Raw genomic sequence first — 25,809 nt, 5'->3', positions numbered from 1 at the left:
CTGTACAGGTGGTCAGAAAAAGATCTACCATATTCGCTGAACTAATATAACATATTAGTTCACACAGCTGGTGTCAAATAATTTGACTCTACAGATTTCTTTAAAGGAAGAGATTTAGGAAAGAACCTTCACTCCCAAATGAGCACAGAGAAAGCAGATGTACTTGTTTGAATTAATTAAAGAAAATTTAAACTGCCAAATCCAACATTTTTGATGAAGAATGTGCTGCGGTTCATCTACTGCTGCTGAAACCCTTCGTTTTGGGAAGATGTATGTTTGTAAAGAAGAAGCAGATTTGTCCCTGGTCACTTGAAGAGAGCATAAGAATAACAGAAATGACGGCAGTGTTTGTATAGAGACATATCTGACTGCGGATTAAAATTATCACCAGGCCAGGTTATTAAAATGATTAGAGGCAGATCACGTGAAGTCCTGAACTATTGAAGTTCAGAGGAGGCAGACACAACACGGGGCGGACAGAGCGGTTTTTAATGAAAGGGAAAGCCAAGGTTTTCTCATCTAAACTCTCACTTCCCCTGTTGTGTTTCCTGCTACTGCTGATAAGCTGTAGCTGATGTTTGAATCAGTTGCAGTGAGATGATTAAAAATTGTGATAACCCATTAGCTGGAAGTGATCCTGCAGCAGTATCTAGCTGGAACATATTGATAACAACTGCAGCCTGCAGTGTGGTTCCAATTGCTGCGTTCCTTTGAAACATCACCTGGAAAGATGTACAGACAGACCTCCTGCTACCAGCCATCAATGTCTACTCTTCCTGTTTGATTTTTATTTAACTTACTATGGGTTGATCAGTTCTCACTGAAGCTAAGGGCACTCTGAGGCCCCTTCGAAAACTGAATTATCAATGAAATTAGAGACCCATTCAAAATTCACCTGTTTTTCATTTCATTAATGTGTGTGCGTGCTTCTGGATTCATGACCTGCAAAATCTGACAGTTTTTTTCCCTTCACGCTGTCCCTTTCATGTCTCCACCTTCCAATTTCCTCTTTCCCTTCAGTTTATGGATCACCTAACTTCCATATGTTGATACAATTTGATTTCCTCTCTCCCTGACACTTCTGCAACTAAACAAGCATCCACTGATGCGTCTCTATCTTGCCTTTTTTTCAGTGCTGTATCAAACTTTCTTCTCTGCCGCTAGCCTACAATAGTCCCAGCCAACAACTCTCACCTCTGCATACGTCTTTGATTCCTTCTCCAGACTCAGAGTGGCCTTTGTTGAACTTAGCTCATCAGACTACTTTTCACACATTTGATGCAGTCTCATAAACCACAGAAGAGTGTTTTTTTCTATGCACATGAAGTATGTTCTGTGATCTTTTTATAACTGACTACATCCCCTGTAAGGCCACCGTCCATCTCTTATTTTAGAACCACATCCGCATTTTAGATTACACTAGTACGCTGATTCAGAAGAGCTGAATAATGCAGGCTTTGTCACTAGTATCTTAAAAAGATGGCATATATACACACACATACCTTGGCATTTTGAAGAGGAGGTTGGTAACTAGAGGGTCGGTAGTACCTCCTCTGGGTAGCATCGGTATGAATGTCTCCGAGAAATAGCTCCTCCACAAGATGATCTAAGTTGTGATGCAGATACTGCTTCTCCACGCGGATCAGCTGGAGTTCATGCATGGCAAAATTCAGAGCTTTGGTGCATTCACAACCGTTCTCTTCTCTCAGCAAATCATAGCTCACATCTTGCTCCCAGGGACTATCTTCTGGTATAAATCCAGGACACGTGTGGTTCACCAGCTCACTTAATTTTTTGGCTATTGCTTCATTGTGGCATATGATCTGTATGTTGTGTAGCTGATAATCAGCCTCGGTACCCCCCCGGATGATCCAGGATGCTTGGCGAAGTCGAATTTTGCCGCGTATAACTAATGTGTAGATAGGGTTTGTGCAGCGATTGCCACCGTAATAGAACTGATAGGCTTTGAATGTGTTATTGTGGTAGAATCTGTACGATCTTGTGACGAACTCGGGGCCTGCTCTAACTTCGCAGCTGTGGGAAGACAGAGAGTGATGGAAACAAAATTTTAACAAGGCTTCACGTCATGTACACTACAGGTAACAAGAGTGAGCAACAGTGCATGGGTCTACAGAGATGCCTGGATGCTTGTGTCCCTCTGGCATAAATGGGAGTAAATAGGAACTAGGTATATATACCTGCCAATTTGCTGACAATTACCTCTGCTATTATACTATTATCAATATATTTCTTCATGGTGATCGTATCTACCCAATGGCTTACTCTCTGTAGGTTTAAATACTTTGAGTCATATTTTGCTTTTCTTTTTTTGTCTAAGGAGTGCTGCATGACTCAATTCTCTGAAAAAAGTAGTAGCATATTAAACATCTATTCTTCTCTTTTGCGTGGTAGATTTAGCAAAAGAGCTGATAACATCAGAAAGTAAAATGCCAAATATCCACAGAACAGTGCAAAGAACAGGTTTCTACAGCTGCTGTACAAGCTTCTCAGTGGTGCACCGCCAGCTCTGGTCTGCAGAGAACCTGCAGGATCTTGTCCTCAGCTTTTGCAGTCAAAGTTTCAACAGGGGTGGCAGTTAATGCAAACTTCTGGCAGTTAATGCAAAACTTCTACTTGGCTTCAATATGGACCATGTAGTATTGAGGTTGCTTAATGGAGGAGTGTTGTTACTTCATTTTTTTCCTGAAGGTGTAAATAGAAGTTAAATTCCATTTCCTCTAGAAAATCCTTTTATACCTTCAAACTTGTCCCATTTCTTTGTTATCCACACTGCTTAACATAAATACACTCCTTCCTGTTAAAAATCCCCAGACTTTCCTACTACAAGTCACTTCAAATAAGTGGGTGAATATTGCCTGCTGAGACATGGAAAGAAAAATAGCTCTCTGAATTAAAAGTCATCATGTATAGAGAAGAACAGAACTGGGGAAATATAGTTTCTTAAATTCTTTTGCTAGTAAAACTCGTGCTAGACAAATGCTCTGAAAACAAGGATCCATTTGATGGATCTAATGTGTGTAGTCAAAGATAGTATAATGTTATGTTTGAATAAGCATCCATTTTGGCAACTCAATGGTCTCTTTCTTATTTGAAAAGAGATTTAAAGATACTTCACAGCATGCTGTTTAAAATCCAGACCACAAATTGATTCATCAAGACAGCTTTATAGCATGCTATTCCTATGTACATAATGCAGCTCCTTCTCCTTTTATGCATAAACATATATAAAGCATCTGGAATTTGGAGCATCACCATATTAAAGGAAGTATTTCCCCTGCTGGTTAAAGTAGGAATGTTCATACTTCCTCACTGCTTCCTTCCCCTTTTCTCTTCCACACATATTACTCAGGCATCTTGTTTGATCTTTCCTTACCCAGTGGATACCCAGTGTCCCTCAATATTGGGAGGCATTTGCACAGTGATCCGGGCTCCATTGTGAAGGTGTTTCAGCATGTGGTGACACTGTGACTCCTTGAAAGCCCTCCATGCACTCTTCTCTAAGGACCGAGGATGAGACCTGCTGTCCGGATGAAGAAGAGCAGAACCTTCTCCCAGCCCTGCAATAGAAAAGCAAAAACCATCAAGAGACCCTGGTAAGATCACCTCCAACATGATAAAGGAGGTTGTGAACATCTTGCATTGAAAGACACTTTTTCACACCGTTATGTGCCTAGGAAAGCACTATTTACATTTCTTGTCTCATCTGAAAAATAAATACGGGATGCTCTTCCTTCATATCAGTCCATGAACAATCCACTAAGTAGTCTAGCTTTATGAAACATACTGGGGAAAGGGGCTTGAGTCAAAGTATTGCATTTCTAGACCCAGAGATGTGACTGAACCTGACTTTTACAGACACCTCTCTAGCCTCTGGTCAGGACAATCAAAAACCTGGATCTTGGAGCTTTCAGAAGGTTGCATCCAGATCCGGCTGTAAACTTTGCGGTTTCAGCCCACCTCTAATTTGAATGCTTCTATAATAAACTTGCAAATAAAGACTACTCTTTAAAGCCAAGGGAAAACAGATACTAAAAGCAAAGCCTCTGCACACAGGAAGCGTCTGTGATGACTGAGGTGGTCAATTAAAGGCAGATTCTGCTATTTTTATTTGAAAAGGGAAAAGGAATTTCAAAAGCTAATTTTATCTCCAGCACACAGTAATTTTGGTTTCTAGTAATGTATACATACAAAACCCACCAACGATCTTTCTACACAATATTAATTGGACAAAATGAATACGTAGCTTCAGAAGGAATGCGCCTTTACTCTTTTAGGCATCGAGTGCTCTTAGATATGTTGGAAAACACGGATCAAAAGAAAAACACACATCTAGAGGTTAAGAGGTGAAAAACATGAACCTTACATAATGGGTTGGAAACTGTATTACTTTGCCAAAAGGAATTTAAGAACTGCTGGGCTAGAAAAAAAGAGTACAGGGTGGGCTAGAGGGACTGCTTTTGTGCCCTGGAAGCCTGGATGGTTGTCTCGGGAGAGGGAAAACGTGGTAACACGTGCTCACAGGGACAGGGGCTAGGATTTGCCCCCTCTTTTCTGGTGCTCTCTTCCCTGGTTTGGCTCAGGAACAGGGCTCTTCTGGTCGTGTGTGGCACAACCTCTGCTCGCACACCCTATGAAGCACCAAGCCACCTAAGGCAGACCCTACTCTGTGTTCCCCAGGCCAGACATCTAAAGACTAGGCATGAAGAGCAGCCTCTAAATGTGAGGTCTGTCATTCAGGGTAATCTTGTGGCTGTGGCTCAGTCCAACAGTGCATGGTATTGCTAAAGAACTTGCAAGAAAATCAACATTATTCATTTTTAGATAAGACACCATTTCAAATTTTTGCCATCTCCTATTGCTAAAAGAAAACAGTGTCAATGACTCATTATGTTCACTAGGTCCTACATCTTCTGGAAGAAACTTGGGCTAATACCTGGGAAAATGTCATTGCCAAAAATATACATACATGTCAACTGTTTTCAGAGAGCAATTCCTAAGCTAAACAAAGGCAAGAAGTTATACAGTAGATAAAGAATGACCAGAAACAATACTATAAATACTTGAATGTAAACAGTACTCATCACTGAATGATCTCAAGATTTAATGAGATTAATGAATACAACCTCACAAAGCCTACTAGAAAAACGGGTAGCTTTGTTGCAGGTTACAAACAGTTCTTCCATCTGAATGAGAATTTATGGCCTTACTTTCTAAAGGGTAATAAACATGAGAGATGCTTTGATATTTGAGCATGCCGTCGGAGATGCCCTCAAAGGAGCCTGACTTTCAGAGGGTCAATACCTCTCCCTTTCTGAAAGTCAGTCTTCTCAGGTGTTTCTGCATTGCCGATCAGTCTCACTTAAGTGAGCACCAAACAACTGTTGTTCTCCAGCCAGAAACAGCAGTGCCATTTCAGAGGTGGTATGGCCACGCCAAGGCGATGCTCTGCTGGAGCTAATGATCTTTTGAGAGGCAGGATTTACTAGACCGGTTTGGTCCTTCATGCACATCGTCTCCTGGCCTTAAGCCAGCATCTCTGCACAGCTCTCTGCTGTGCCTGGTCTGCAGCCCAGCTCACCTGGAACAGCACTCAGCTCCCTCAAAAGCTCGGGTTTATTGGGTTTATCTGAAACCTCGTGGCTATGGGGCTGATGTCACAGGCCCTTACACTGCCAGAAGAGCAAGTTCAGCCAGGTCCGTGTGAACTTACGAGTAGACTTATTTTTGTTATGAATCACAGCTAGTGACAGAGACCTGCTCTTCCAATACCCTTCTCCACCTCTACATCTCCACACACTCAAAAAGCCCACGTTACTTCAGCACGTCACTCTGAAATGGAGTGAAAGCTCCTCTTCATGGGTGCAGAGCCTCTGTTGTGTCTGCAGAGACACCTTCTGCAAGGTACCTGCTCGATGCTGGAGCCATCAGTACTAACTCTTTCAACAGAAACACAGCTGTCAGGATGTCTCCTGCAAAGAAATCATCTCACACTCCAAAAGCCTTTGAAAATTTACATTTCTGACTTGATTTGTTAAATACTTGAAATCTGCCATCAAGAGGAGGTTTTGAAATGGTTCAAGTAACTATTTCCAAGGCATATTTGTTAAGCAATTTGCTTTTGGGCAGTTATGTTTGTCCTAATTCATGTCATATGACTCATGAATACAGATGCACTTGAAAATAAATGATTTATCCCTTTTAACATAATTGAACATTTAATTTCTCCAAGCAAAAATCCTTTTAGAGGAGGATACCATCTTTTACGTGTGCATATCAAAGGAGAAAATGCAGTAACTATGTTATACATTGCCAATAATTCCCTGGAGGAAATAATGAAAAGAAGGGGTTTTTGAGAAGGAGACGACTTTATGTGTTATTATACAGCATCTTTTTGATATTGCTTAAAAGCCAGTTGTGCCCCAACTCTCCCTGGATGTACAACTGGATGTAGTTCTGTCTTGCAAATTGCAAGCAACAAACCCAGCAGATGGAAGGAAGATTTGCATCATCAGCCACCGAGATTTGTACCTGAAGAGAGAGTATTTGCTCAGGACTCCATCAATTAAACTGTGACAAATGAGGATAGGAACAAATTTAGGTGATCAAGACAGGCATGAGGACACAAGGAACACTGCAGAGATTGAGGAAAAGATGTAGAAGATGTTTGCATCACATAGATTGGACATGACTATCAGGATAGGAATTATGGTGTAAGATTAAAAGGCAGTGATGGGACCCTTACCTTGCTCACTACACTTTGCAATGTTTGTGTCGCAAGGGCAAGGAAATACTTAATTTAGCACAGTCTCCGCCCTCACTGAGTAATCATTTCAACATTTTTGTATGCACCTACATATGCCTGCATACATGACTGCCATACAAAGGTGCCATAACGTCTCTTCTATCATCTAAAGATCCCCTACAAAGACTGGTGATGTGCTTCCTGCATGGGGCATTAAACTGAACACCACCCCCCTGTGCTTTTCCACACTGAGGGTAATCCGAAGCAGCACAGTGTCCCCTACTCTCCTTTTGGCTGTGCACAGTGAAGTGTTCTGCAAAACCAGAGTCTCACGGGGCTGATGGCACTCATTTTAAAAGGTCCGTTTGGCGATGTTAAGTGGGATGCTGCTGGAAGGCTCAAGGTTAAAAAGTGCTTTCACAAAACTGGCAAAAGAATTTCATGGCTCTTCAAAGCCCACTTCGGAGCCTAGACACAGTTGCAACATACTTGGAGTCACTGCTTTCATTCAAAGGGATCCAGCTCTGCTATTCTCTACAGCACAGACACCTGCTGGTAGACACCAGCACCTCCATGACAAGTCATGTATTTCAGACTCAAGGTCTGACTTACTTTTATTTACTTATTTATTTTTGTGTGTGTGATATGAAGGAATTTTGTGCATTTGATTGAAAAAAAAATCCATTATATTATCACTCAAAAGCTTGACAACCTTCAAATAAAAACCATTCTTTGCAAAAGGCTAATAGCAGTATTTCTGTGAAGCCTCTGGTTAACACTAACATTAGCTATACTATGACCACAGGCCGTAAGATTTTATCTCCCTCCCCATGATGGCTGTTTACTCAAAGAAGCAAGCCCAAAAGGAAAAGGAAAATTCCAGAACTTGTCAAAAATACCAGCTAGAGAAACAAAATGAAGAAAAACAAACACATTTTTGATGCATCGATATCCATCTTCACTTTCATAATCAAGCCCAAGTAGTGTAGATCACAATCCAGCTTTGGCATCGAAGTTTTCATGGAAGACAGCACAGGAGGTGCTACAGCTCCATATTCTAGCTGGGAATCCCCTCCCAGGGCCTCACAAATCACGAGTTAGAGGGGCAGACCCAACATCCATCTGAATGGGAAAGCAGAGCTGTGCGCAGCTGCCAGGCCAGTAAGGCACAGCTGGCAGCACGCACTGTACCAGGTGCTGATAAGGAAGAGGGTTCAGGCTCCGGGGTTCACCCCTAAACCTCTATCTGATGTGGGAACAACCACTCTAGATAAAAATAATTGCAAGGGAAGATAGGTTACTTTCAAGTTCTTCAAAGATTTCTGCGCATAGCTGCGAGTAAAATACAAATCTTAAAAGGGCAATCTGCTGGCAGCCCATTACCCAAATGTGTTTCAAAAGCAGCTTTCTGTAAAAGCTCCCTGCCAACATTTCTGCAAAAAAACTGTGAGCTGCTACACTAAATGTCTCGGTTTTCTGAAAAATAGTATGCAAATAACGAACAACTGCACCACAGATAATGGTAAGTACTGTTGTGCTTGAACACAAATTCTCATCTTTTAATTCATACTTATACACCCCGGCCAAATTCTCTTCTCAGCTATTCCTGGTTGCAAAAGTACAACTCGAATAATCTTAAATGTTAAACTGTTTAGATTTAATCAGTTTAATTAACAAACACCTCTACCAGAATCCAAACCTTGGCTTCAAATGTGGCCAAATGTAGTGCTGCAAAACGCGGGCTCAAAGCTCCTAGGCTTTTGGCAGGTTCATCCTTGGCTGAACAGGAGAATAAAAGTTACCAGAAAGTAGGACTCAAAACTGGATTTAGCTTGGGATTGCTTAGTAGGAACTGCTTTTCTTTCATTTACAGCAACTTAAATCCAGAATACCATTTTGTTATAAACTAAAACAATCTCGAGCGGCAGTCCAAGTTCGCAATACGTGATGGCTTCACCTCCGACGGAAACATCTGAACATTCGTGCCGCATTTCTGCAGCAAGCCCTGTTCAAGTTCGAACTTGTCTGAAACTTTAAAAACTTTACCACAGATAAAGAATAATTGACCGGATTAAGTTTATAGTTCTCCTTATCTGGGCAGTTGCCCTGCACAATTAAATAAATACACATTTGGATTACGCTCTTTCTTGATGTGGGAGCGTGCTAGATAACGCCCATGACAGGCCTTCAGCTGCAGTGCAAACTTGTGTAACTGCGGTGCAGAATACAATGTCCCGTTACCAAGCCGCTGTCTGTGTTTACCAGTGTTTTCCCTGCGCTCGAAACTTCAAACAGTCCTCACAGGATCAGGACCTAAATTAGCTACCATGAACAAAGGGGCCGGGAAAGGAAACCTGAATTTCATAGTCATAAAAGCAGATGGGACAATGATTTCCTTTCACAGGTATCTGCTGCCTTTCTTGTGCATGCAGCGTTTTCGGGCACGGCTTCAAAAGAGACCTGTAGCCTCGCAGAGGGAAATAGGCATTGCACAGTGTGGAAGATCCTAGAGACAGATAAAGTAGCTTTAAACGGGAGAGCAAAAAGGAAACTCCTCCAAGGCTGGCCGGCCCAGGCTTAGACCCTCCATCATCTTATAGCTCTGTCCTTGCTCCATGGCCCCATTTGGGAGAGACCAGAGGACCAAGTGCCAAGAAATTGCAGAGCTGAGGAACTCTGTTAGGTTTAGGTTTGGCCATTAAGTTGGATCACTGCTTCCTTCCGCAGCCACAAAGGGTTAAAGCCCACCTCCACGCGGGGCAGCCGGAGCGCAGTGGGTGCAGCTCTGGACCGTAAGTGCAATTCAATATCAACAGTAGTTTGGTCTTGCCCCCTTTGAAGCCGACATCTGGTCTCCATCACAGACATCTGCAGTGCTCTGCCGCGCGGGCTGCACACCCCGGCTCCATCCTCCATACAAAGCACGGGTGTTTGTTCAGGTGGGACTCCCTTCAACGCTGATGGGACTTTTGTCCAAGTACAGACAGCACTAAACGAGCTTATTATAGGTAATCCCACCCTCCACCAGCCCTACCTAAAGCACTGCATAGATAATAAGACACTACTCTTGCTTCAAAGAGCTGAGCCTATTTGCCTTCAGCATGCTGTACGTGAGTCTGGGACTCCACCACCTACCAGCCTGGCTCCTACAGACAGGCTACAGAGTGCCAAAATCACCCCTTCTGCTCACGACCACCACGCCATAACATCATGAGCCCACAGCCAAGCCACGGAGATGGGTGAAATCGAATTTACACTGATGAAACTGTGAATAAAACTCAGCCTGTTTTCTAGCTCTCCCTGCTAACTCTAGAAGGCTTACTGCAAGCGGCGCGTCTTTCTCTCTTTTCCTCTTCGTTGTCTTCCAGATTTCCAACAGAAGTATGTTACTGAGGGAGCGGATCTCATATGCCTCTAGCACGGAGCACAGTTCTTGTCCATTTTACAGACATGGGTATTTACATCGCTGTATATTTACTTATTGTTTTCCTGAACAGGTTTTGAAATTAAACACTTTGCAACTAATTTAAGCAATATTGCCAGAGAACTTTTGAAAGCATAAACAGTTTTGCTCTGAAACACACAGCAGTCCTGCCTTCATCATCTTTATTAGGACTATTTCCATGACGTTATCAACAAATTGTTTTAGTTATGGTTTCTAATTCAGCGGTAACATAATCAGAAATATACTAAAGTTTCTTCTTAGCGTTTGTATTTGTAAAAAAAAAAAAAAAAGTTTACATTTACAAAAGAAATTAGCCAAATTTGTTTTGAACCCACTTGGAGGTGGCTCTTATTAATCAGGTTTTTTGGAGCTGAACGATCTTAGCACCTGACATCTGAAACTTCTGTGGCTTTTTGTCTAAGCAAAGAAAACAGTGATAATGGACAACTTCCAGCTGCAAACCTCTTTTGACATTGTACAGGTTTTATTTTGACTAAGGAATACAAGTTTTTCCAAATTGTAATTCAGCGACATTAAATTTAGGCATTAAATAGAGGCATTTCTTAACATAATGAAGTCTTACTGGACATTTTGACTTGCATTATAAAGCTTTAAACCCTAAATACACACACACCCTCTCACTCACTTTTAACCCTTAATTTGCCATGCACAATAGAAGAGTTTAAGACAACATCACGTGATGTGAAAAGGCTTAGCACTGCGATCCCCTGGGATTGCTGTTTATTCTTATGTATTACCAGTTCGGGCTAGCCGCTGGCCAAAGGATGCTCCTGTTGACTCTGTGGCACGTGGAGAAAAGCTCTAGGCCAAGTTAAAGCTAACAGGGTAAACACATTTCGACTGGCTACACTTCAAATGCATAATGTGAGTTTTCAGGCTTTTAAGAGGGCAGTAGTTTCCCCATGCTTGAAGCTCAGATCCAAGCTGTGCACTGCTACATTAGTGATGTGTATATGTTTACACACTGACCTGTTTCTTTCTATGACAATGTAGGTGTACATTATTAGGTGAAATATAACTACATATGGAAAAAATGGACAATTTTCCTACTTCATCCTCTTTTGGCAGCTGCTGTTTTGATCTGATCATCATCCCTGATTTGTTTCCCGCTCCAGCCAGGGTTCAGCACTGCTCTGTAATTCCAAGCAGATGAGCCAGGGAGTCCAACCCTGTAATTACACCTCCTCTCCTTACCCTCTAACTTCAAACCTCCCATTTCCACTTTTACGTCTCAGTTCACAGAGTTTTAAGGAACACCTTTGGCGTCCCAGCAGGTCTGGCTTAACTAAACACGTTTATGCACTCTCTGGATTTCATAGCTGAGCTGTGAGAAGGGTATAAAACGCCCTCCTGGGGAACGAGGTCTCTTGCTCTTTGTCTCTCAAAACAAAATACACAATCAGAAGTCCATGCTCTTTATTATTTATCGAATACCATCTGTGTGCTTAGCACTTGTACAAACACAGAGAGAGACAATCCCTGCTCCACAAAATCAATCCCAGGAATAGCTTTGAAACCCTTACCCCCCCCCCCCCACAGACCTCACATTGAATCCATGTAGGTTGCTTGCATCGTAACAGCTAAATTCCTCTTTTTACGAGTAAGCTGAGGGTCCTAAGAAATTTAGCAGAAGGCGGTGGGATGCTGCAAAGCAGTCCCGAATTAGGAACATGCTTCAGAACGACGCTGTAGCTGAGTAGGTTGAGTCACTCTCTGACAACAAGATCTCACCCGGACTTTTCAAATCTGGCTGCCAAATGTTGGACATACCTCAGCAGCAAATTAAACAGCCTCTTTTGCAGAAGTCGCTCTTGATGAACTCCGGGATTCTGGGCAAATGCGTTGTCACCTAAAGTTGTCTTGGTATGAGCGTACAAGCCGAACGCAGCACGCTCCAGTCCCATATGCCAAGGGCTAACATTTTGCCTACTGTGCAGCTTCAGAGAAATTTCATCCCAGGGCTAAGCTGAGAGCGTGTCGGAGCAGAACTGCCCGCAGAGACACCCGGGCTCTCTTCCACTCGGGCACAAGCCCCGGCGGTGACAAAGCTGCTGCTTCCAGCCCGCAGCATCCCCGCGGGAGGTGCCCGGCAGCAGCCCCGTCCCCGCAGCTTTCTGCCGGCTCCCACCCGCACCACCCCGACGGCTTCCCCCGGCGGGGTGCCCCGCACTCACCGTGCAGCAGCAGGGCTGGGAGCAGGCACCGCATGAGCCTGCCGTACATCTCCGCTCCGCTCCGCGCCCCTGCGCTCCGGGACCCGCGGCTCAGCGCCGCGAAGGGCAGCCCATGGCCGGCGCTAGGGGGCAGGCGGCCGGCGGGACCCTCTCCTCGGGGCTGCCGGCCCCCGCTGCCCGCTGCTCGGGGGCTCCCGCTCCGCTCCGCTCCGACCCGCTCCGCTCCGCTCCGCGCCGCCGGCAACTCTCCGCGGAGCGCCGCGGCGGCCCCGCTTCATATTTCCCCTTCCAGCGGGAGGAGGAGGAGGAGGAGGAGGAGGAGGAGGAGGAGGAGGAGGGGGCGGGAGGTGGGGACTGCGCGGCCAGGGAGGGCTGCAGGGGGCGGCCCCGCTCCGCCCGGCACCCCGCGGAGGGGTCTTCCCGCGGAGGGAGGGGGAGGACGGACACCCTTCTCCCCCTTAAACCCCAAAATCCCCCGCCGGGAGGGTGGGTGGGTCGGTGCCGGGGGGGGGCAAGGTGCCCCCGGGGAGGCTGTGGGCAGGTACAGCAACCCCAGTGCCCCTTGCCCCCCCGCCGTGAGGATGCAGCTTCGTGTGGCAGCGTGGCTCCACGTTAAAAGCAAAGGGTGGGCGCCTAGGTTGCCTTCTTCAGGGCCGCGTTCCTCTGCACGCCTTTCGCTCCCGTCTGTAGTTTTGATTTTTAGGCTGGGCTTAGGCCCTGGTCGTGCAAGCGCTCAGTGCGTGTGCTTAGTGTTGTACACGCAAATGACTCATGGGACTGGGTTGGAGCACGGGGCTTTCTTTTATAATGTCCTCTGCTCAGGGACATCATGTTTGCTGGCTTTTCTTTGGACTCGTGAGCTCAGCCATAGGGTCCCATGGCAAAGAATGTGTAACAAATTGGAGAAAATCAACACATCTGACTTTTGAACAGTTTAAGCTAAAGTGTTTACACACTGCATGCTTACAAAGAAATACAAACAATAATGGCTCCTTCCAACTCCCTCGAGAAGGAAGAATAAATTTAATCTTCCTTATTTGTACAGAGAGGAAACAGAAACAAGTAAGTGGTGAGTCAGAATTAGAGCTCCGGTGCTTTGGATTCTCAGGGTTAAACTTTTTCCTTCAAACAACTGTTTTTCAGGACAGAAAGAATGGTTTCCAGAGCACTTGGTGGCGGTCTCTACAAACCAGTAGTGTTTGGATATCCGGTCAGTGACCTGGAGACAGATGCACAAAGAGCAACCTCCTTCAAGAAGCAGGTGCACATGAACATGAACAAGTAACACGGGGTACGGCCATAAAAATGCCCTTACCCAATGGTATTTGCTCAGCTTCAACCCATTTGTCTAGTTGCCACAGAGATGTTTGTCAGCTGTGCGTGTGAAGGGAGGTGAATCAAAGGATTATAGTAAATGGGGTTCCATCAGGCTGGCAGGCAGTCTCTAGTGGGGTTCCACAGGGCTCCATTTTAGTTCTCTTCAATGTTTTCATAAATGACTTCAATGTAGGACTTGAAGGTATGCTAAGTAAGTTTGCAGATGATATTAAATGGGGAGGAGCTGTTGACTCCCTCAGGGGCAGAGAGGCCTTGCAGAGAGATCTTGACAAATTAGAGGCTGGGCAGTCACCAACAATATGAAGTTCAACAAGAGCAAGTGCCGGATTCTGTACCTGGGATGGGGCAACTCTGGACAAATGTACAGAATGGGGGATGAGGGGCTGGAGAGCAGCCCCACAGAAAGGGATCTGGGGGTTCTGGTTGACAGCAAGCTGAACACAAGCCAGCAGTGTGCCCTGGCAGCCAGGAGGGCCAACCATGTCCTGGGATGCATCAAGCACAGCACGGCTAGCCGGTCGAGGGAAGGGATTGTCCCGCTCTGCTCTGTGCTGGTGCGGCCTCACCTCAAGTGCTGTGTGCAGTTTTGGGTGACACAGTATAAGAAGGACATAAAACTATTAGGGAGTGTCCAAAGGGGGCTACAAAGATGGTGAAGGGCCTGGAGGGCGAGACGTATGAGGAGCGGCTGAGGTCCCTTGGTTTGCTCAGCCAGAGCAGAGCAGGCTGAGGGGAGGCCTCATGGCGGCCTGCAGCTCCCTCACGAGGGGAGCGGAGGGGCAGGCGCTGAGCTCTGCTCTCTGGGGACAGCGACAGGACCCGAGGGAACGGCATGGGGCTGGGACAGGGGAGGGTCAGGCTGGGGGTTAGGGAAAGGGTCTGCACCCAGAGGGTGGTCGGGCACTGGGACAGGCTCCCCAGGGCAGGGGTCACAGCACTGAGCTGCTGGAGTTCAAGAAGCATTTGGACAAGGTGCTCAGACGTGGCCTGATTTTTGGGTGGTCCTGTGTGGAGCCAGAAGTTGGACTCAATGATCCTTGTGGGTCCCTTCCAGCTCAGGATATTCTGTGATTCAGTGATTCATGCTGTATACCCAGTGCAGTTGGAAAAGCTGTTTGACAAGACTTGTGTACTCCACTTGGCTGTTTTTAGGAGGGGATCAAGATTAATCCAGGCCAAAAGTCTTAATTTCACCATCTGTAACAATCTGACAGTAGCAAAGACACCAAAGTAGGTTTTCTTTACCTGCAGGCTCTGTAAGGCCCAATGAGCAAGTTAAAAAACTTCACTTATATACGGTACAAGCATCTGTGTTTATGAGTCTTGGGGACCCTTGACCTGCTTCAGGTACGTTGCCTCCCCTATGGGATACAAGGATGTGTGAAAAGCAATGCAGGTGAAAAAGTGAGCTGCCCCAGGGCTGGTCCTGAGCAGCACACTGCTGCAAGGGGGTCCTGCCTGGTGGGACGCAGCCAGCTGGAAGAGTCTCACTTATTTGGCCAGAGTACAGACACGGTGTGTAGGAAGGCTCTAGTAATGTAAGCCTGCTACTGCTGGTTAGTGAGTGCGTGTCCCTTCAGAGCCCGGTACGTATTCCTGCTGTTGCCCCTCCACATGTCCAACCTACAACCTCTCCTGAAGAAGCAGCGAGTCAGAAGGGGATAACAGAAATGCAGACCCAGGGTTTAAGGCGTAGCCAGCATCACTGGGAACACTAATGAAGGGCTAGAAGTTTTGAAGTGTAATTCTATAAAAGTAGCAACATCCCTAGGGAGTTTTTTTTTTTCTTTTTTTTTTCTTTCCTGTAGACACCATCTATTCTGCCATCTGTGAATCAAACAACAAAATTATCTGCAAAAAGATGAGACTGAGAACTGTCTGCAAAAAGTCGGTTATCCCAAAAGTGCACAGCTCGTCCCCTGGGAAGTGAGAGCCCCCCATCAGCAGCATCGCTAACAGCTTTTCATAAGCAGAAAGGGGAATGACTTTATTGCTCCACTGGCCAACTTTGTAAATTAGGCTCCGCTTGTGATTTACTATCAGCGCAGCTTCAGATGTGGTAATGAAGTAAAATGAAATCAATACCCAGTGGACCCAGACACGGTAGAACTTTCCAAAAACAACAGAGACTATACTTTGTCTTTTACTCGCCTTTTTTATTTTGCATTATTTTAAGGACGTGGGATTTTTCAGACTGATGCACAATATTTTTTTGAAAATACGCCCAGTTTAGTCCTACTTGTTTCATTACTGTGCCCCTGTTCTGAATTTACTGTTGCTGTAACGGGAAGCGGTGACAAATAACAGCTCTCCGCACTTTGATCTAAGCAGCATGTCACATCCACGCCCATTAAAAATTATATTAACCAATCCAACCATGACTTTCTGAACTTGGGCTCCTGGGGCAGGGTATGTGCTTAATGTCGATATAAAGTAAAATCATTTACAAAGGCATCTCGGCCATGTTCTCAAAAATATCACGGGGAGGGAAAGCGTTTTAAGAAGGAAGTCAGCAGAGTCTTGCACAGAAAGTAGCCGTTCTGAAACATAACCTGATGGGAAATGTACTTTGGGGCTGGGGCCCTCTGCAAAAGTATTAAAATAGGAAGAAAACTAACTTGTTGGGCTTGTTGCGTGACACTTCAAAGACCTAGGCGTATCAGCGCGGCACTCGTCTAGCTAGGGTGCGGGCTTGTTGGCTGGCAGCCAAATGCCAGTCTTGTGGTGAAAGACGTGTAAAACAGAGAGACGATGGGAAAGCATGGAGGCCGCGAGCATATGGGGCACTTTATGCTGTGGAGAAGAATGGGATGGGGTAGCTCCCTTCGCCTCAGTAGTGCTTTGGCAGTGCCACAACTGTGATTTGCTAATGGATAAATTATGTTTTTTAAAAAGACAATATGTTCTTTTGAATAAGGCAAAGGAGTGGGATGTAAAGATTTATTGGAAAGGAGTGGAGTGACTAATTCACGAGGAATCAAAAGTCTGACAGATTTCTATTTGTGAATTGTCCATGTCAAATTTGTCAATTCAAGTGAAGATTTGGAGAGTGGTTTTGCTACATGACCAGCTGAAGTTAGAATCCATGAGACCAGCTTAGAGCCTGTCTGATGCACAGAAACACGTACTGTATGACTTATTGTTTGGGGTTTGGCCATTTGAGGGAGAAGTTAAATTGTTTTACAGTGTAAAACAAATGTCAGGCAGTTTGGTTTCTCCATTCACACTGGACTGAAAAATCTATAGTTTGTGGGGTATTTCAGGTTCTCAGTTCCTGCCTCTATCATTTTTATATTTTTAGAATAAGATCTGTAACCTGATTTTTTTTAATTATTATTATTTTTATTTTCTAATTCTTTGTTAACAGAAGGAATTGACAGAGACTTTGGCAGTATTTTCAAGATGTTTCGCTCACAGAGTTGTGCAGAGTGTTTCATCTTCCCCCACTGGAGGCTTGATCTTCAGTGTAGCCACTGAGGACAGTGGAATTTCATACTTATTTTGAGGGATGCTGAGTCTGGTTTAGTTGCTTAGACCTGTACCTGTGGTGATGCTCACCTGCAAAGTGTGGCTCTGAGAGTGAGACTGGTCTGTGAGGCGGTGCAGGTTGCCTCAGAGGTCTGTACTCTATTGTTCTTCTCTGTTTAGGCAGGCAACTGCTCTGAGAAGTGTATTTTGGAAATGCTTTTGTTTTAGTCTTGTAAGACACAATGCACACACTGAAGGTCTGCTACCTAGGAACAGGCATGGAAAATATAGACCAAACAGTGAAAAAAAAGGTCTTGTGGCCATTGTCAAGATAGGCAGGCTTTTTTCCTCATTTTTTTTTTCCAGATACATGCAGAGACATGCACACATGCATATGCACACCACACAGACCCCATCTGCTACAAGAGGCTTGCTTGAGAGATCACTGTTTGCACAAAAATGTGGTTATCTGAAGCATTTTTTTCAGTTTTCCTAGAGTAGTTTGAGAAGTAGTTGGGAACAAGGGTATAAAAGAACAGGAAGAGCAGACCCTGCAGTGCTCAGGCAATCCCAGACAAAAGAAACAAAGAAAGAAGCAAAGCACTTGAACAAAGCGAACGGCTTTCCATAAAACATGCTCCTCTCTTCACATCTTCACTTGTTTCTGGCTTTTGAAACGTGCTTGTGATTGGATTGCTCAGAGCCAAAGCGCAACTCCTCCGTTTAGAATTACTTCGCTATGAGCACGGGCAATTTTGTGGGGCTCTTCCTGCAACCAGAGCTTTGGGGCCAGCTCCAGCTCCCAGTGAACCCAGTAGGGGTCTTCCCATTGACTGTAATGAGAGCTGGATCAGGCCCTAGAGGAGGCTGCTGAAAGTGCCAGCAGGAACAGCTAGTGCTTGTATGCTGGCGGTGTTAATCTGGAAGCAAGAAAAAGGGGGAGCGAAGATATTTCTTAATCCCGTGTACACGCTAGCAGCCATCCTCACCCTTCCCAGTACTGCTGATTTCATTCATTCATGGCACTCAAATACCATGAAAACCAGCTTGGTAAAAATGCCTTCATACACGTTGTTTATGTGCTCCATTGTTTTCACAGCAGCTTTCTGATGTTGTTTCTTAAAGGAAAAAAAAAAAAAAAAAAAAGCAACAGCCAAACCAACCAATTGAAAATTTGTTACAGTCTGGGCAAAAACACTCTCCATATATCTTCTTGCTCTGCAGAGTTGTGCAATTGATCGGAGCAGTGACTGTTTCCATTTCTGAAAACAAAAGTAGGCTTCTGGAAAAATTTAAACACAAGTAGAGTGTTGTTCAGTACAGCTTATATTTTCTCAGAATAAAATTAAACTTTGATTTTGATTAATTTCTTAGAGAAAATGGAAGTTCTGGCAATTTTTTATAAACTACGCAAAGAAGCAGAGTTCATTTCCAAACTGAAAAATGGATTAATGTGTCCTGCCAAGCTTACATGAGACTCTCAAATAACAACTTGCTCCTATAAAGCACCTGGGAGTTACTTTCTTAGTTTATATTCTTCCTGTAGTCCCTTTGGGACCATTGATTCTCCAGGTTAATTAGAAGATCCTTTGGGAAATGTGATTTTTGTCCCATGCAGAGCACTGCCCATGGCCTTCCTTCCACTTGAGCAGCAGAGAAAATGCAAATGGGAGAGAGAAGGAGTGGGAAATTGAACCTGCTCCAAACAGCCCCGTTACAAAGGGAGCCATTCTTCAGAGAGGAGGAGGCTGCTAGCAGCTGGGCACTAAGGTTTATCCCAGGAGGAGAAGGAAGGTGGGAAACTCTGTCTTTGCTTCCCTGTCGCGTGCTCTCCTCCGTGGCTGTACTGGCTCCATGTGAGTGCCGTCAGATGGCTGGTTCATGATGCTCTTTCCGACCACAGCTACTTCTCCTTGTCTCATGGGTCCTGAGTGTTGCCTTGAGGGTGCAAGTGGAAAATTTTCTTTCACAGTTTGGTTCAGCGTTTGTGTTTAGTGATAAGTCTCTTGTAATGCGTCTTAGATACACAAATGGCCAAAGATAAGTCTCAAGTACAACCCTGTTTCACAAAGCCGCTGGGTTTTTCTTGTGGCCCTTTGACCAGGAGGCATCCAGTCTTATTCTCACACTGAGGCTGTTTATTTCTCATTGTGGTATTATTGCAGCCAGTTTCAAACTTGATTTCACATCACGGGTATCACATTCTGCAGCTATCTCAAAGATGTGCAGGTGTTTTTTCTTTGCTCATTACAAAGCTGAGTTTGTTCAGGTTTTAGGCTGAATTTTATCCTCGGGATCCTGGCTCTGAAAACCACTTACATGTTGAAGCACAAGTGCGTTTTGCAAATTCTTCCCCCAAGGTGGGGCTAAGCAGCATCTTTCAGCAAAAGACTACCACCTCAATGCACTGTCAAACTGCGACTTGGTCAAGGTGTCGTCACGGCCACTGAGGGCTCGGTTGGCTCTGAAAAAAAAAACACAGAACCAAGTTTTCCCAAGTCATTTGAAAATAAGGAGGAGGAAAAAAAGCAAGCAACTAGAAGTCTTGAGGAGTTACCATTTCTAGCCTAGGCAGCCGGCGTGCCAGGGGCAAGCCTCTGCCCTGGCTGGTTGTGCAACGCTCTTGTGAGCTGCTCGGTTTCCCAGGGCCTCCGTTTCCCCAGCTGTGGAAAAAGTGTACAAGTCTGAGGATAGCTTCGTAGACTGAAAGCAATGCATATATAGCATGAAGTATTACTTTGAGTGGGAGTTCATGCACAGATATAAAGGCATTAATATGGCTTTAAGTGAGATGTATACATTTTCTCAGGGTATTCCCAATCAACTGCAGTAAGTTTTGAATTCCTTCCATCATTTCCATCTATTTACGCATGTAAAAACCTATGTTATATACATACTTGCATGGGTGGCATATGAATATATTTAATACTTACATATGTCTAAAATGTCTATTTTATATATATATATAAAATCTTTGAAACATCTGGATAGTGCATTATCCAAGTGCATGCTCTTCAAGTCCATAAGCAGCCAGCCAGCTTGCTGACTGCCTGAATTAAATGGCAGTCTCCTTTCACAAGCCTGTCTGCAGCTGCAAGGTGTTCTCTGGGCTACTTAAGAGCTGCCAGATTTTGCAGGAAAACTGCTTATCTGCTGAGAAAATATTACCAGCAGCTTCTTGGAAAGCAGTGGGCTAAATTACAGTTGTAGGTAATAAAAAGAGAAGAGAAGAAGGAAAAGAGAGACACTGACTGGCTGAATTCTGGCTGATTTCTTTGGTCTTCCGTTTCTGTACTTGGTACAAGAAGTGGGAGTATAAGAGCCGATGACAACAGCCGGGGTGGTGTAAGACATCCCTCTGTTTTCTGGGGCTGATGCTATTTAGGCTCCAGAAAATAGCTAGTGAGTAACCCTCTGGAGTAACAGAGAGCTGCTGCGCCCACTTTTTTTGTCTTTGTCTATATTATAGGCAACTGTGCAGAAAGAGTTGCACGGTCTCTGTGTCTGGAGGATGCCTTCTACCTCTGCTCCTGCCCTTTTTTTGGTCTGGACAATGTTACATTTAGCTTCCATAAAAAAGCACACAGAGTTACTTTCTGTTCCTGCCGTGGGAGGAATTAATCGCAGTGCAGAAGGGATAAAGGACTTGGCCCGCCGAAGGATGGGAGCATGGGGATCCTCGTGGCAGCCTGCCCCTTGAGTCATCGGCATGGAAAGCTGGTGCATCACCCCGGCCACCCCACAGGCAGGAAACGGGCTGTGCTCTGGCCAGCTCTCCCCAGCGCTGCAGCAAAGCTTGAAATGTGGACACCTACAGGCAAGCTACCCTCTACCCAACCATGCCACCTGTGTCCTGGAGCATGGATACTGCGTTCCCTGGGGGCTCCAGTAGCATCTTCTCCAGCCCTCCTCCCAGCCCCAGCCCCCTTGCACTTGCCTCCCAACAGCAAGGAACACGCAGCTGTGGGGGATTATAGAAAATACCTGGCAAAACAGACATATTCACACCTCCGTTGCTTTGTGCGATAAGGGGCCGTGCATGCGTGTGACGCTCGAGGAGGAAAACAGAGCAAAGATGTGGCCCACAGACAAGGTGAGGAATGCTGCCCCCTGCACTGCTCTTCCTCTGTCAAACACACGCACATGAATAAACACCCCCTGCACAGGCGACCTGGGGAACTGTTTCCCATGGGAATAATCACAGATCCTCCAATTGTAACTGCACTTGTGTGCGGCTTCACTCCTGGCTCACTCCAGCGATCTTAAAGCTATCGAGTTACTAAAAATATCCCCTTCAGCGTGCTCTTTAATTACTGAACTGTTCCCCATCATGTTAGAGAAAGAAAAAGTACATTTGGTAGTAATTTTCTTAAGTGAAGAAGTCTACACACAAAGCTCTCTGCTCCTAATGCAAATGTCGTAAACTCTGTGAGATATTTTCAAAGGAGTGTTTCGTGGAGATTGTCTCCATTATGAATCAAGGGTCAGGCAGCTTTTTCACTCTTGCTTTTACTCTTCCAGAGCTGGAGGAAGCTAATGTGATCAGGGCGTTGGCCATATCAATGGCTCTGCATTGATATGTGAGTGGGTAGCAGAATTTTCTTCTGAGCCTCAGTTGTACGAAACGGGAGCAAACTGGCTGCAATGAAGGGAGCTGTTTGGCAGGAAGAGGAGTGGGTGAAATTCATATAAATTCCTTAATTCCTTGGGTCAAACTAAGGTCTATGTGCCAGATATGCCCCATGGATTTTGATTTTCCCTTGGGGAGTACAGAGAGACCAAGCAGTGGATAGGCGCTAACTTCTCACTCTCAGAGTGCAAAGCAAGAGTGCCTCTTTGGAGCTATTGTGTATTTGTATTTTTATCCCTGTATGTTATGAATATAGTCAGTAGCATGCCTACTAAGTCTTCTGAGGGTGCAACCACAACAGGATCCACCAGCCACGGTAGCCTAGGAGCTAAAACCTCCGAGAAGTAGAGGGAAGAGAAGTAGGGGTGGCTGGGTGTAAAGAGCCCCCTGCAACATGCTCCACCGCTCACTGTCTCTCTCTTCTCTTCAACATCAAGATTGGGAAACCAAAAACTACGGTGAAGTGCAATTTGATTGTTCACATGCTTTCACGGTCAACCATTACCAAACTTATTACTCATCTCATTCCTGCCTGACATGAGTCTGTAGCTACTTACGAGATCCCCAGATTTTCTTCTACTTGCTTCTACTTGATTTTGGGCACCTTGACAGTACAAAAGTTTGCTCTGAGGAGCTATATATTCCTTATTCAATAGTGAAATGTCCTAGATGCAATCACTGGGAATGCTTTACGGGATGACAGGCAGGATAACTTGTATCCCAGGAACAAAGTTGCACAGAAGTCTTTCAATTAAGGACAGCAATTAGCCTGCTTTTTACCAGCCCTGATTATCATGATGAAAATATTTATCCTTTTATTTGCTCATTTGATTTCCAAGCACACCAAGTCCATGGTTCCAGGTTTTGTCCAGGTTTATAGTTCAGTAGCTTCCTATTGTAGTCAGTGGGAGTTTCACCTTTGGTTTCAACAGAAGTGGGATAGGTTGTAGGGCTAGTTACAAGTCCTTTATAGTTCTGTTTGAAAGCAAGTGCAAACAACTGAAAGAAATGTCTTAATAAAGATAATTTGCATGTTGAAACTTACATTGCGTAAATGTGCCATTAATATCATTAATATCTTCCTGGAGATAAGATGCAACAAACTTCTTTGAAGACGAATTGCTCAACTCACCCCTGGCATAACTTCAGTGGAATCTCACCCACTTCTGACAGTGATTTATTTTGTCTGGAGCACTTTCCTCTGGGAGTCCAAGATGTGTATCTTTCCAAATCAATACAATCTAACATCAGAGAATTCAAGAAGCAGGACTCTCAAGTTCCAGTACTAGCTCAGCCATAAACTAGCATTATGCTGGTTATCTCATTTAATTTCTGTGGGCCTTGGCTTAAGGCATGCTTAAATTTCTTGCAAAACTTTTCAGAATCTCACTTTGAAAGGTGTGCTCATGAAAAATTTATACTACCACAAATTAAATGCTTCTAAAATAATTTGCAAGTAAAGCAGGAGATTTATTCCCACTAAAAGGAAAGTAAAGGAGGAGGTGTTCCCTGAGGCTGTTGCAGAAATTTTTGATCATGCCCTGTATGATGGAATAGCAAAGAAATATTCTTGGGGGTTTTGTTTGCAACAGAAAGGAGGCCTTCTCCTCAGCTTTCTCTGTCGGTGCATTGGTGTTTGCATGTTCAAAAGAGTGGTCACTTCAGCTATAGAAATGGCAACGGTTCAAGCTTAAGCATGAGTTGTGATGGGCTGCATTTAAAATGGGTCACATTTGACACAGAATGAAAAATTTCTGTAAAAACGATTGTTTAAGAAAAGATGTGAGCCTCTTAATCCTTTATGTTAAGTGAACAGTTGGGATTCTCTAACTCACTTTTATGCCACCTTGATGTTGGGTAGGAGCTGTTTTGGGTCAGAACTGGCTTTAAGTGTTCATTTTCAAAGGCCTAAGATTTAATGTATTAAGATTTAATGTATTAAGATTTAATGTATTAAGATTTAATGTATTTAATGCGTCTTGTCTTCAAGGAAGTTTGAATAATATTAGTGGGGATGGAGGCACGTTTCCACAGTCTAGCTTTCAGGGCAATTTGCCACTATTACAACAGTGAAGAAAGGCTTTTTTTTTTTTTTTTTTTTTTTCAGTCAAAGGACAAAGACTACATTTTAAAACACACAGACTCTAGGAGTTCTGGTCCTCTGCTTTCATACCTCGAGTCTTTTGTCATACCTCACCATTAGGTCTTAGGAGCTCAGGGCCCTTCTTCTCTCGTGAAGAGAGGGGCTATGACTGTGGCACCGAGGAGCCCCTGCTCTGCCCTGACCCCTTGCATCACAGAAGCTTTTGATTAACGGCACCGTCACTCGCTGCTGAAGTCGAAGAAACTACAATTCAGCTAAACAGTCTCAGACACTTGGGCAAAGCAGAAACAATCCAAAACACTCATAGGCAAACCCCATTTTATTATAATGATACAGGGAAGTAACACCCTCGGAGATATGGTGACAGTTAACACTTAGAGATGTGCTAACAAGAAAAGTTTTATAAGCTTTTTACGAAGAAATATTTATCTGCTGATGAAGGACACTTGGTAAACAGTTGCAGCTGAAGAAACTCTAAATAGAGTGGGGTATAGTTTATCGTAACAACTAAATTATATTCTCCTGTTACTATTTCTCTCCTGCATATGAATGCTAGTGTTAAAACGCTTAAATTGTCTTAAGTACGTGTCTGTTCATATATGTGTTTGTATATATAATATACATACACATACACACACACATATATATATATGCCAAATCCTTTTATGTCTAAACTGTAGATTGTGTCACAAGATTAAGCAGCATGGTTTTGTAAAACTAAAATAAAACATCTGTTTGGAAAGGCCCTGGCATTGTAAGAAATTTTTGCAGCCTGTCTCTGCATTCAGTGAACGTTAGCCCACATAAGTTTTTATAATTATTTCAACTCAAGTAATCTCATCACATACATTGAGAAACTGAAGCTGAAAGATGTGTTGTACTTAAGCAAATGCTTCTCTTGAATTGCAGTTGCTAAGCTTGCATAGTGTTCTCTGTGGTATTTTTTTTTTCTCCCCTCACTAGGTTGTGATTTTCTGAGCTGTCTTAGCTAGGTCTCTACTTTAGGGTGAAATTTGGTTTTTCAAAGACTTATCAAGAAGTTGTTTGTTTTTCACTGTTTCTGTGAAAGGCAAGAGAAAAGGTTTGCCTTACCTACCAGAAAATGCCCTTCTATGAACCTAGTGAAGAGGCCTGGGGCTAAAGAAGGGAATCAGGGAATCAGTAAAAAAAAAACAAAGAAAAAAAAGAAAAAAACCTTTTATTACTTACGTGGGAAAAATATGACTCCATCCAAGGCATCCAAAATTAGTGGACATTAAAAAAATAATCAAAACAACTTATTCCGGGTCTTAGAATCAAGTCTTGATACCCTCTGAGATGCACAGCACTGTTTGGTCTACAAGACATCGCTGCTTCTTGGACAGAAACAACTTTGTTCAGTTATGTTTCTTACTGAGTGGAAGATATGTTACCCATCCGTGACGATTACTCGATGATCTACCACGGCAAACCACAGTCATTGCCACAATTTCTTGGTGCTGTTGATAGGGACAGGCTGCCCAATATACAGATGAAGCAGTGCAGTGTGTGGAGGTCTGTCTCTCCTCTGGGAATCAGATCATTTCATGCTATGCCATAATTTTTCAGTGCTTCCTGGATTCCCCCTAGGTAAGGTAGCTCAGATTTGAAAGCTTGTTCTGAGAGTGGGACAAGAACAGAGAAAAAATGGTCTTTTCATCAATATACCAAAATCTGCAAAACATGGTGGTGCTTGGAAGGGAACTGCAAACTGTCTCAATCAGGCTGAGGGACTCTCGCAGTTATTTCCACCCCATGCAGGTCCTTTTGCAGACCAAGTACTACTCCCTACGTTTGGGACCTGGGGAGATGATAAGCTCTGAGCAGCTCCGAGCTCTTGGTGAAGCT

At 44.2% G+C, this 25,809-nt stretch overlaps 1 protein-coding gene and 1 long non-coding RNA gene across 3 annotated transcripts in view; one reads left to right on the top strand and one right to left on the bottom strand.

Moving 5' to 3' along the window:
- The window catches only part of APCDD1 (APC down-regulated 1), a 40,368-nt gene extending 27,649 nt beyond the window's left edge, over nt 1-12,719 (bottom strand). The window contains exons 1-3 of one of the 2 annotated variants that reach the window (XM_080582816.1): nt 12,404-12,719; nt 3,395-3,578; nt 1,503-2,034 (exon numbers count right to left, since the gene is read on the bottom strand). In XM_080582816.1, coding sequence (XP_080438942.1) covers nt 1,503-2,034; nt 3,395-3,578; nt 12,404-12,452 — 765 coding nt within the window. In that variant the 5' untranslated portion in view covers nt 12,453-12,719. Of the gene's footprint in view, nt 1-1,502; nt 2,035-3,394; nt 4,322-12,403 lie in introns of those variants that run through there. The other variant, XM_080582815.1, reaches the window with a different exon arrangement.
- Nucleotides 12,720-12,758: 39 nt separating this feature from the next.
- Nucleotides 12,759-23,930, top strand: LOC308190965. The gene is made up of 3 exons (XR_013947596.1): nt 12,759-13,465; nt 13,547-13,724; nt 15,550-23,930. It is a non-coding gene; the product is annotated as an uncharacterized lncRNA (long non-coding RNA).
- Nucleotides 23,931-25,809: the final 1,879 nt, after the last annotated feature.

The sequence above is a fragment of the Anser brachyrhynchus genome (genome assembly GCF_964034855.1).
Source record: "Anser brachyrhynchus genome assembly, chromosome: 2".
NCBI lineage: Eukaryota > Metazoa > Chordata > Aves > Anseriformes > Anatidae > Anser > Anser brachyrhynchus.
The sequence above is the reverse complement of the archived record's forward strand: the minus strand, read 5'-3'. Positions and strand labels throughout refer to the sequence as shown.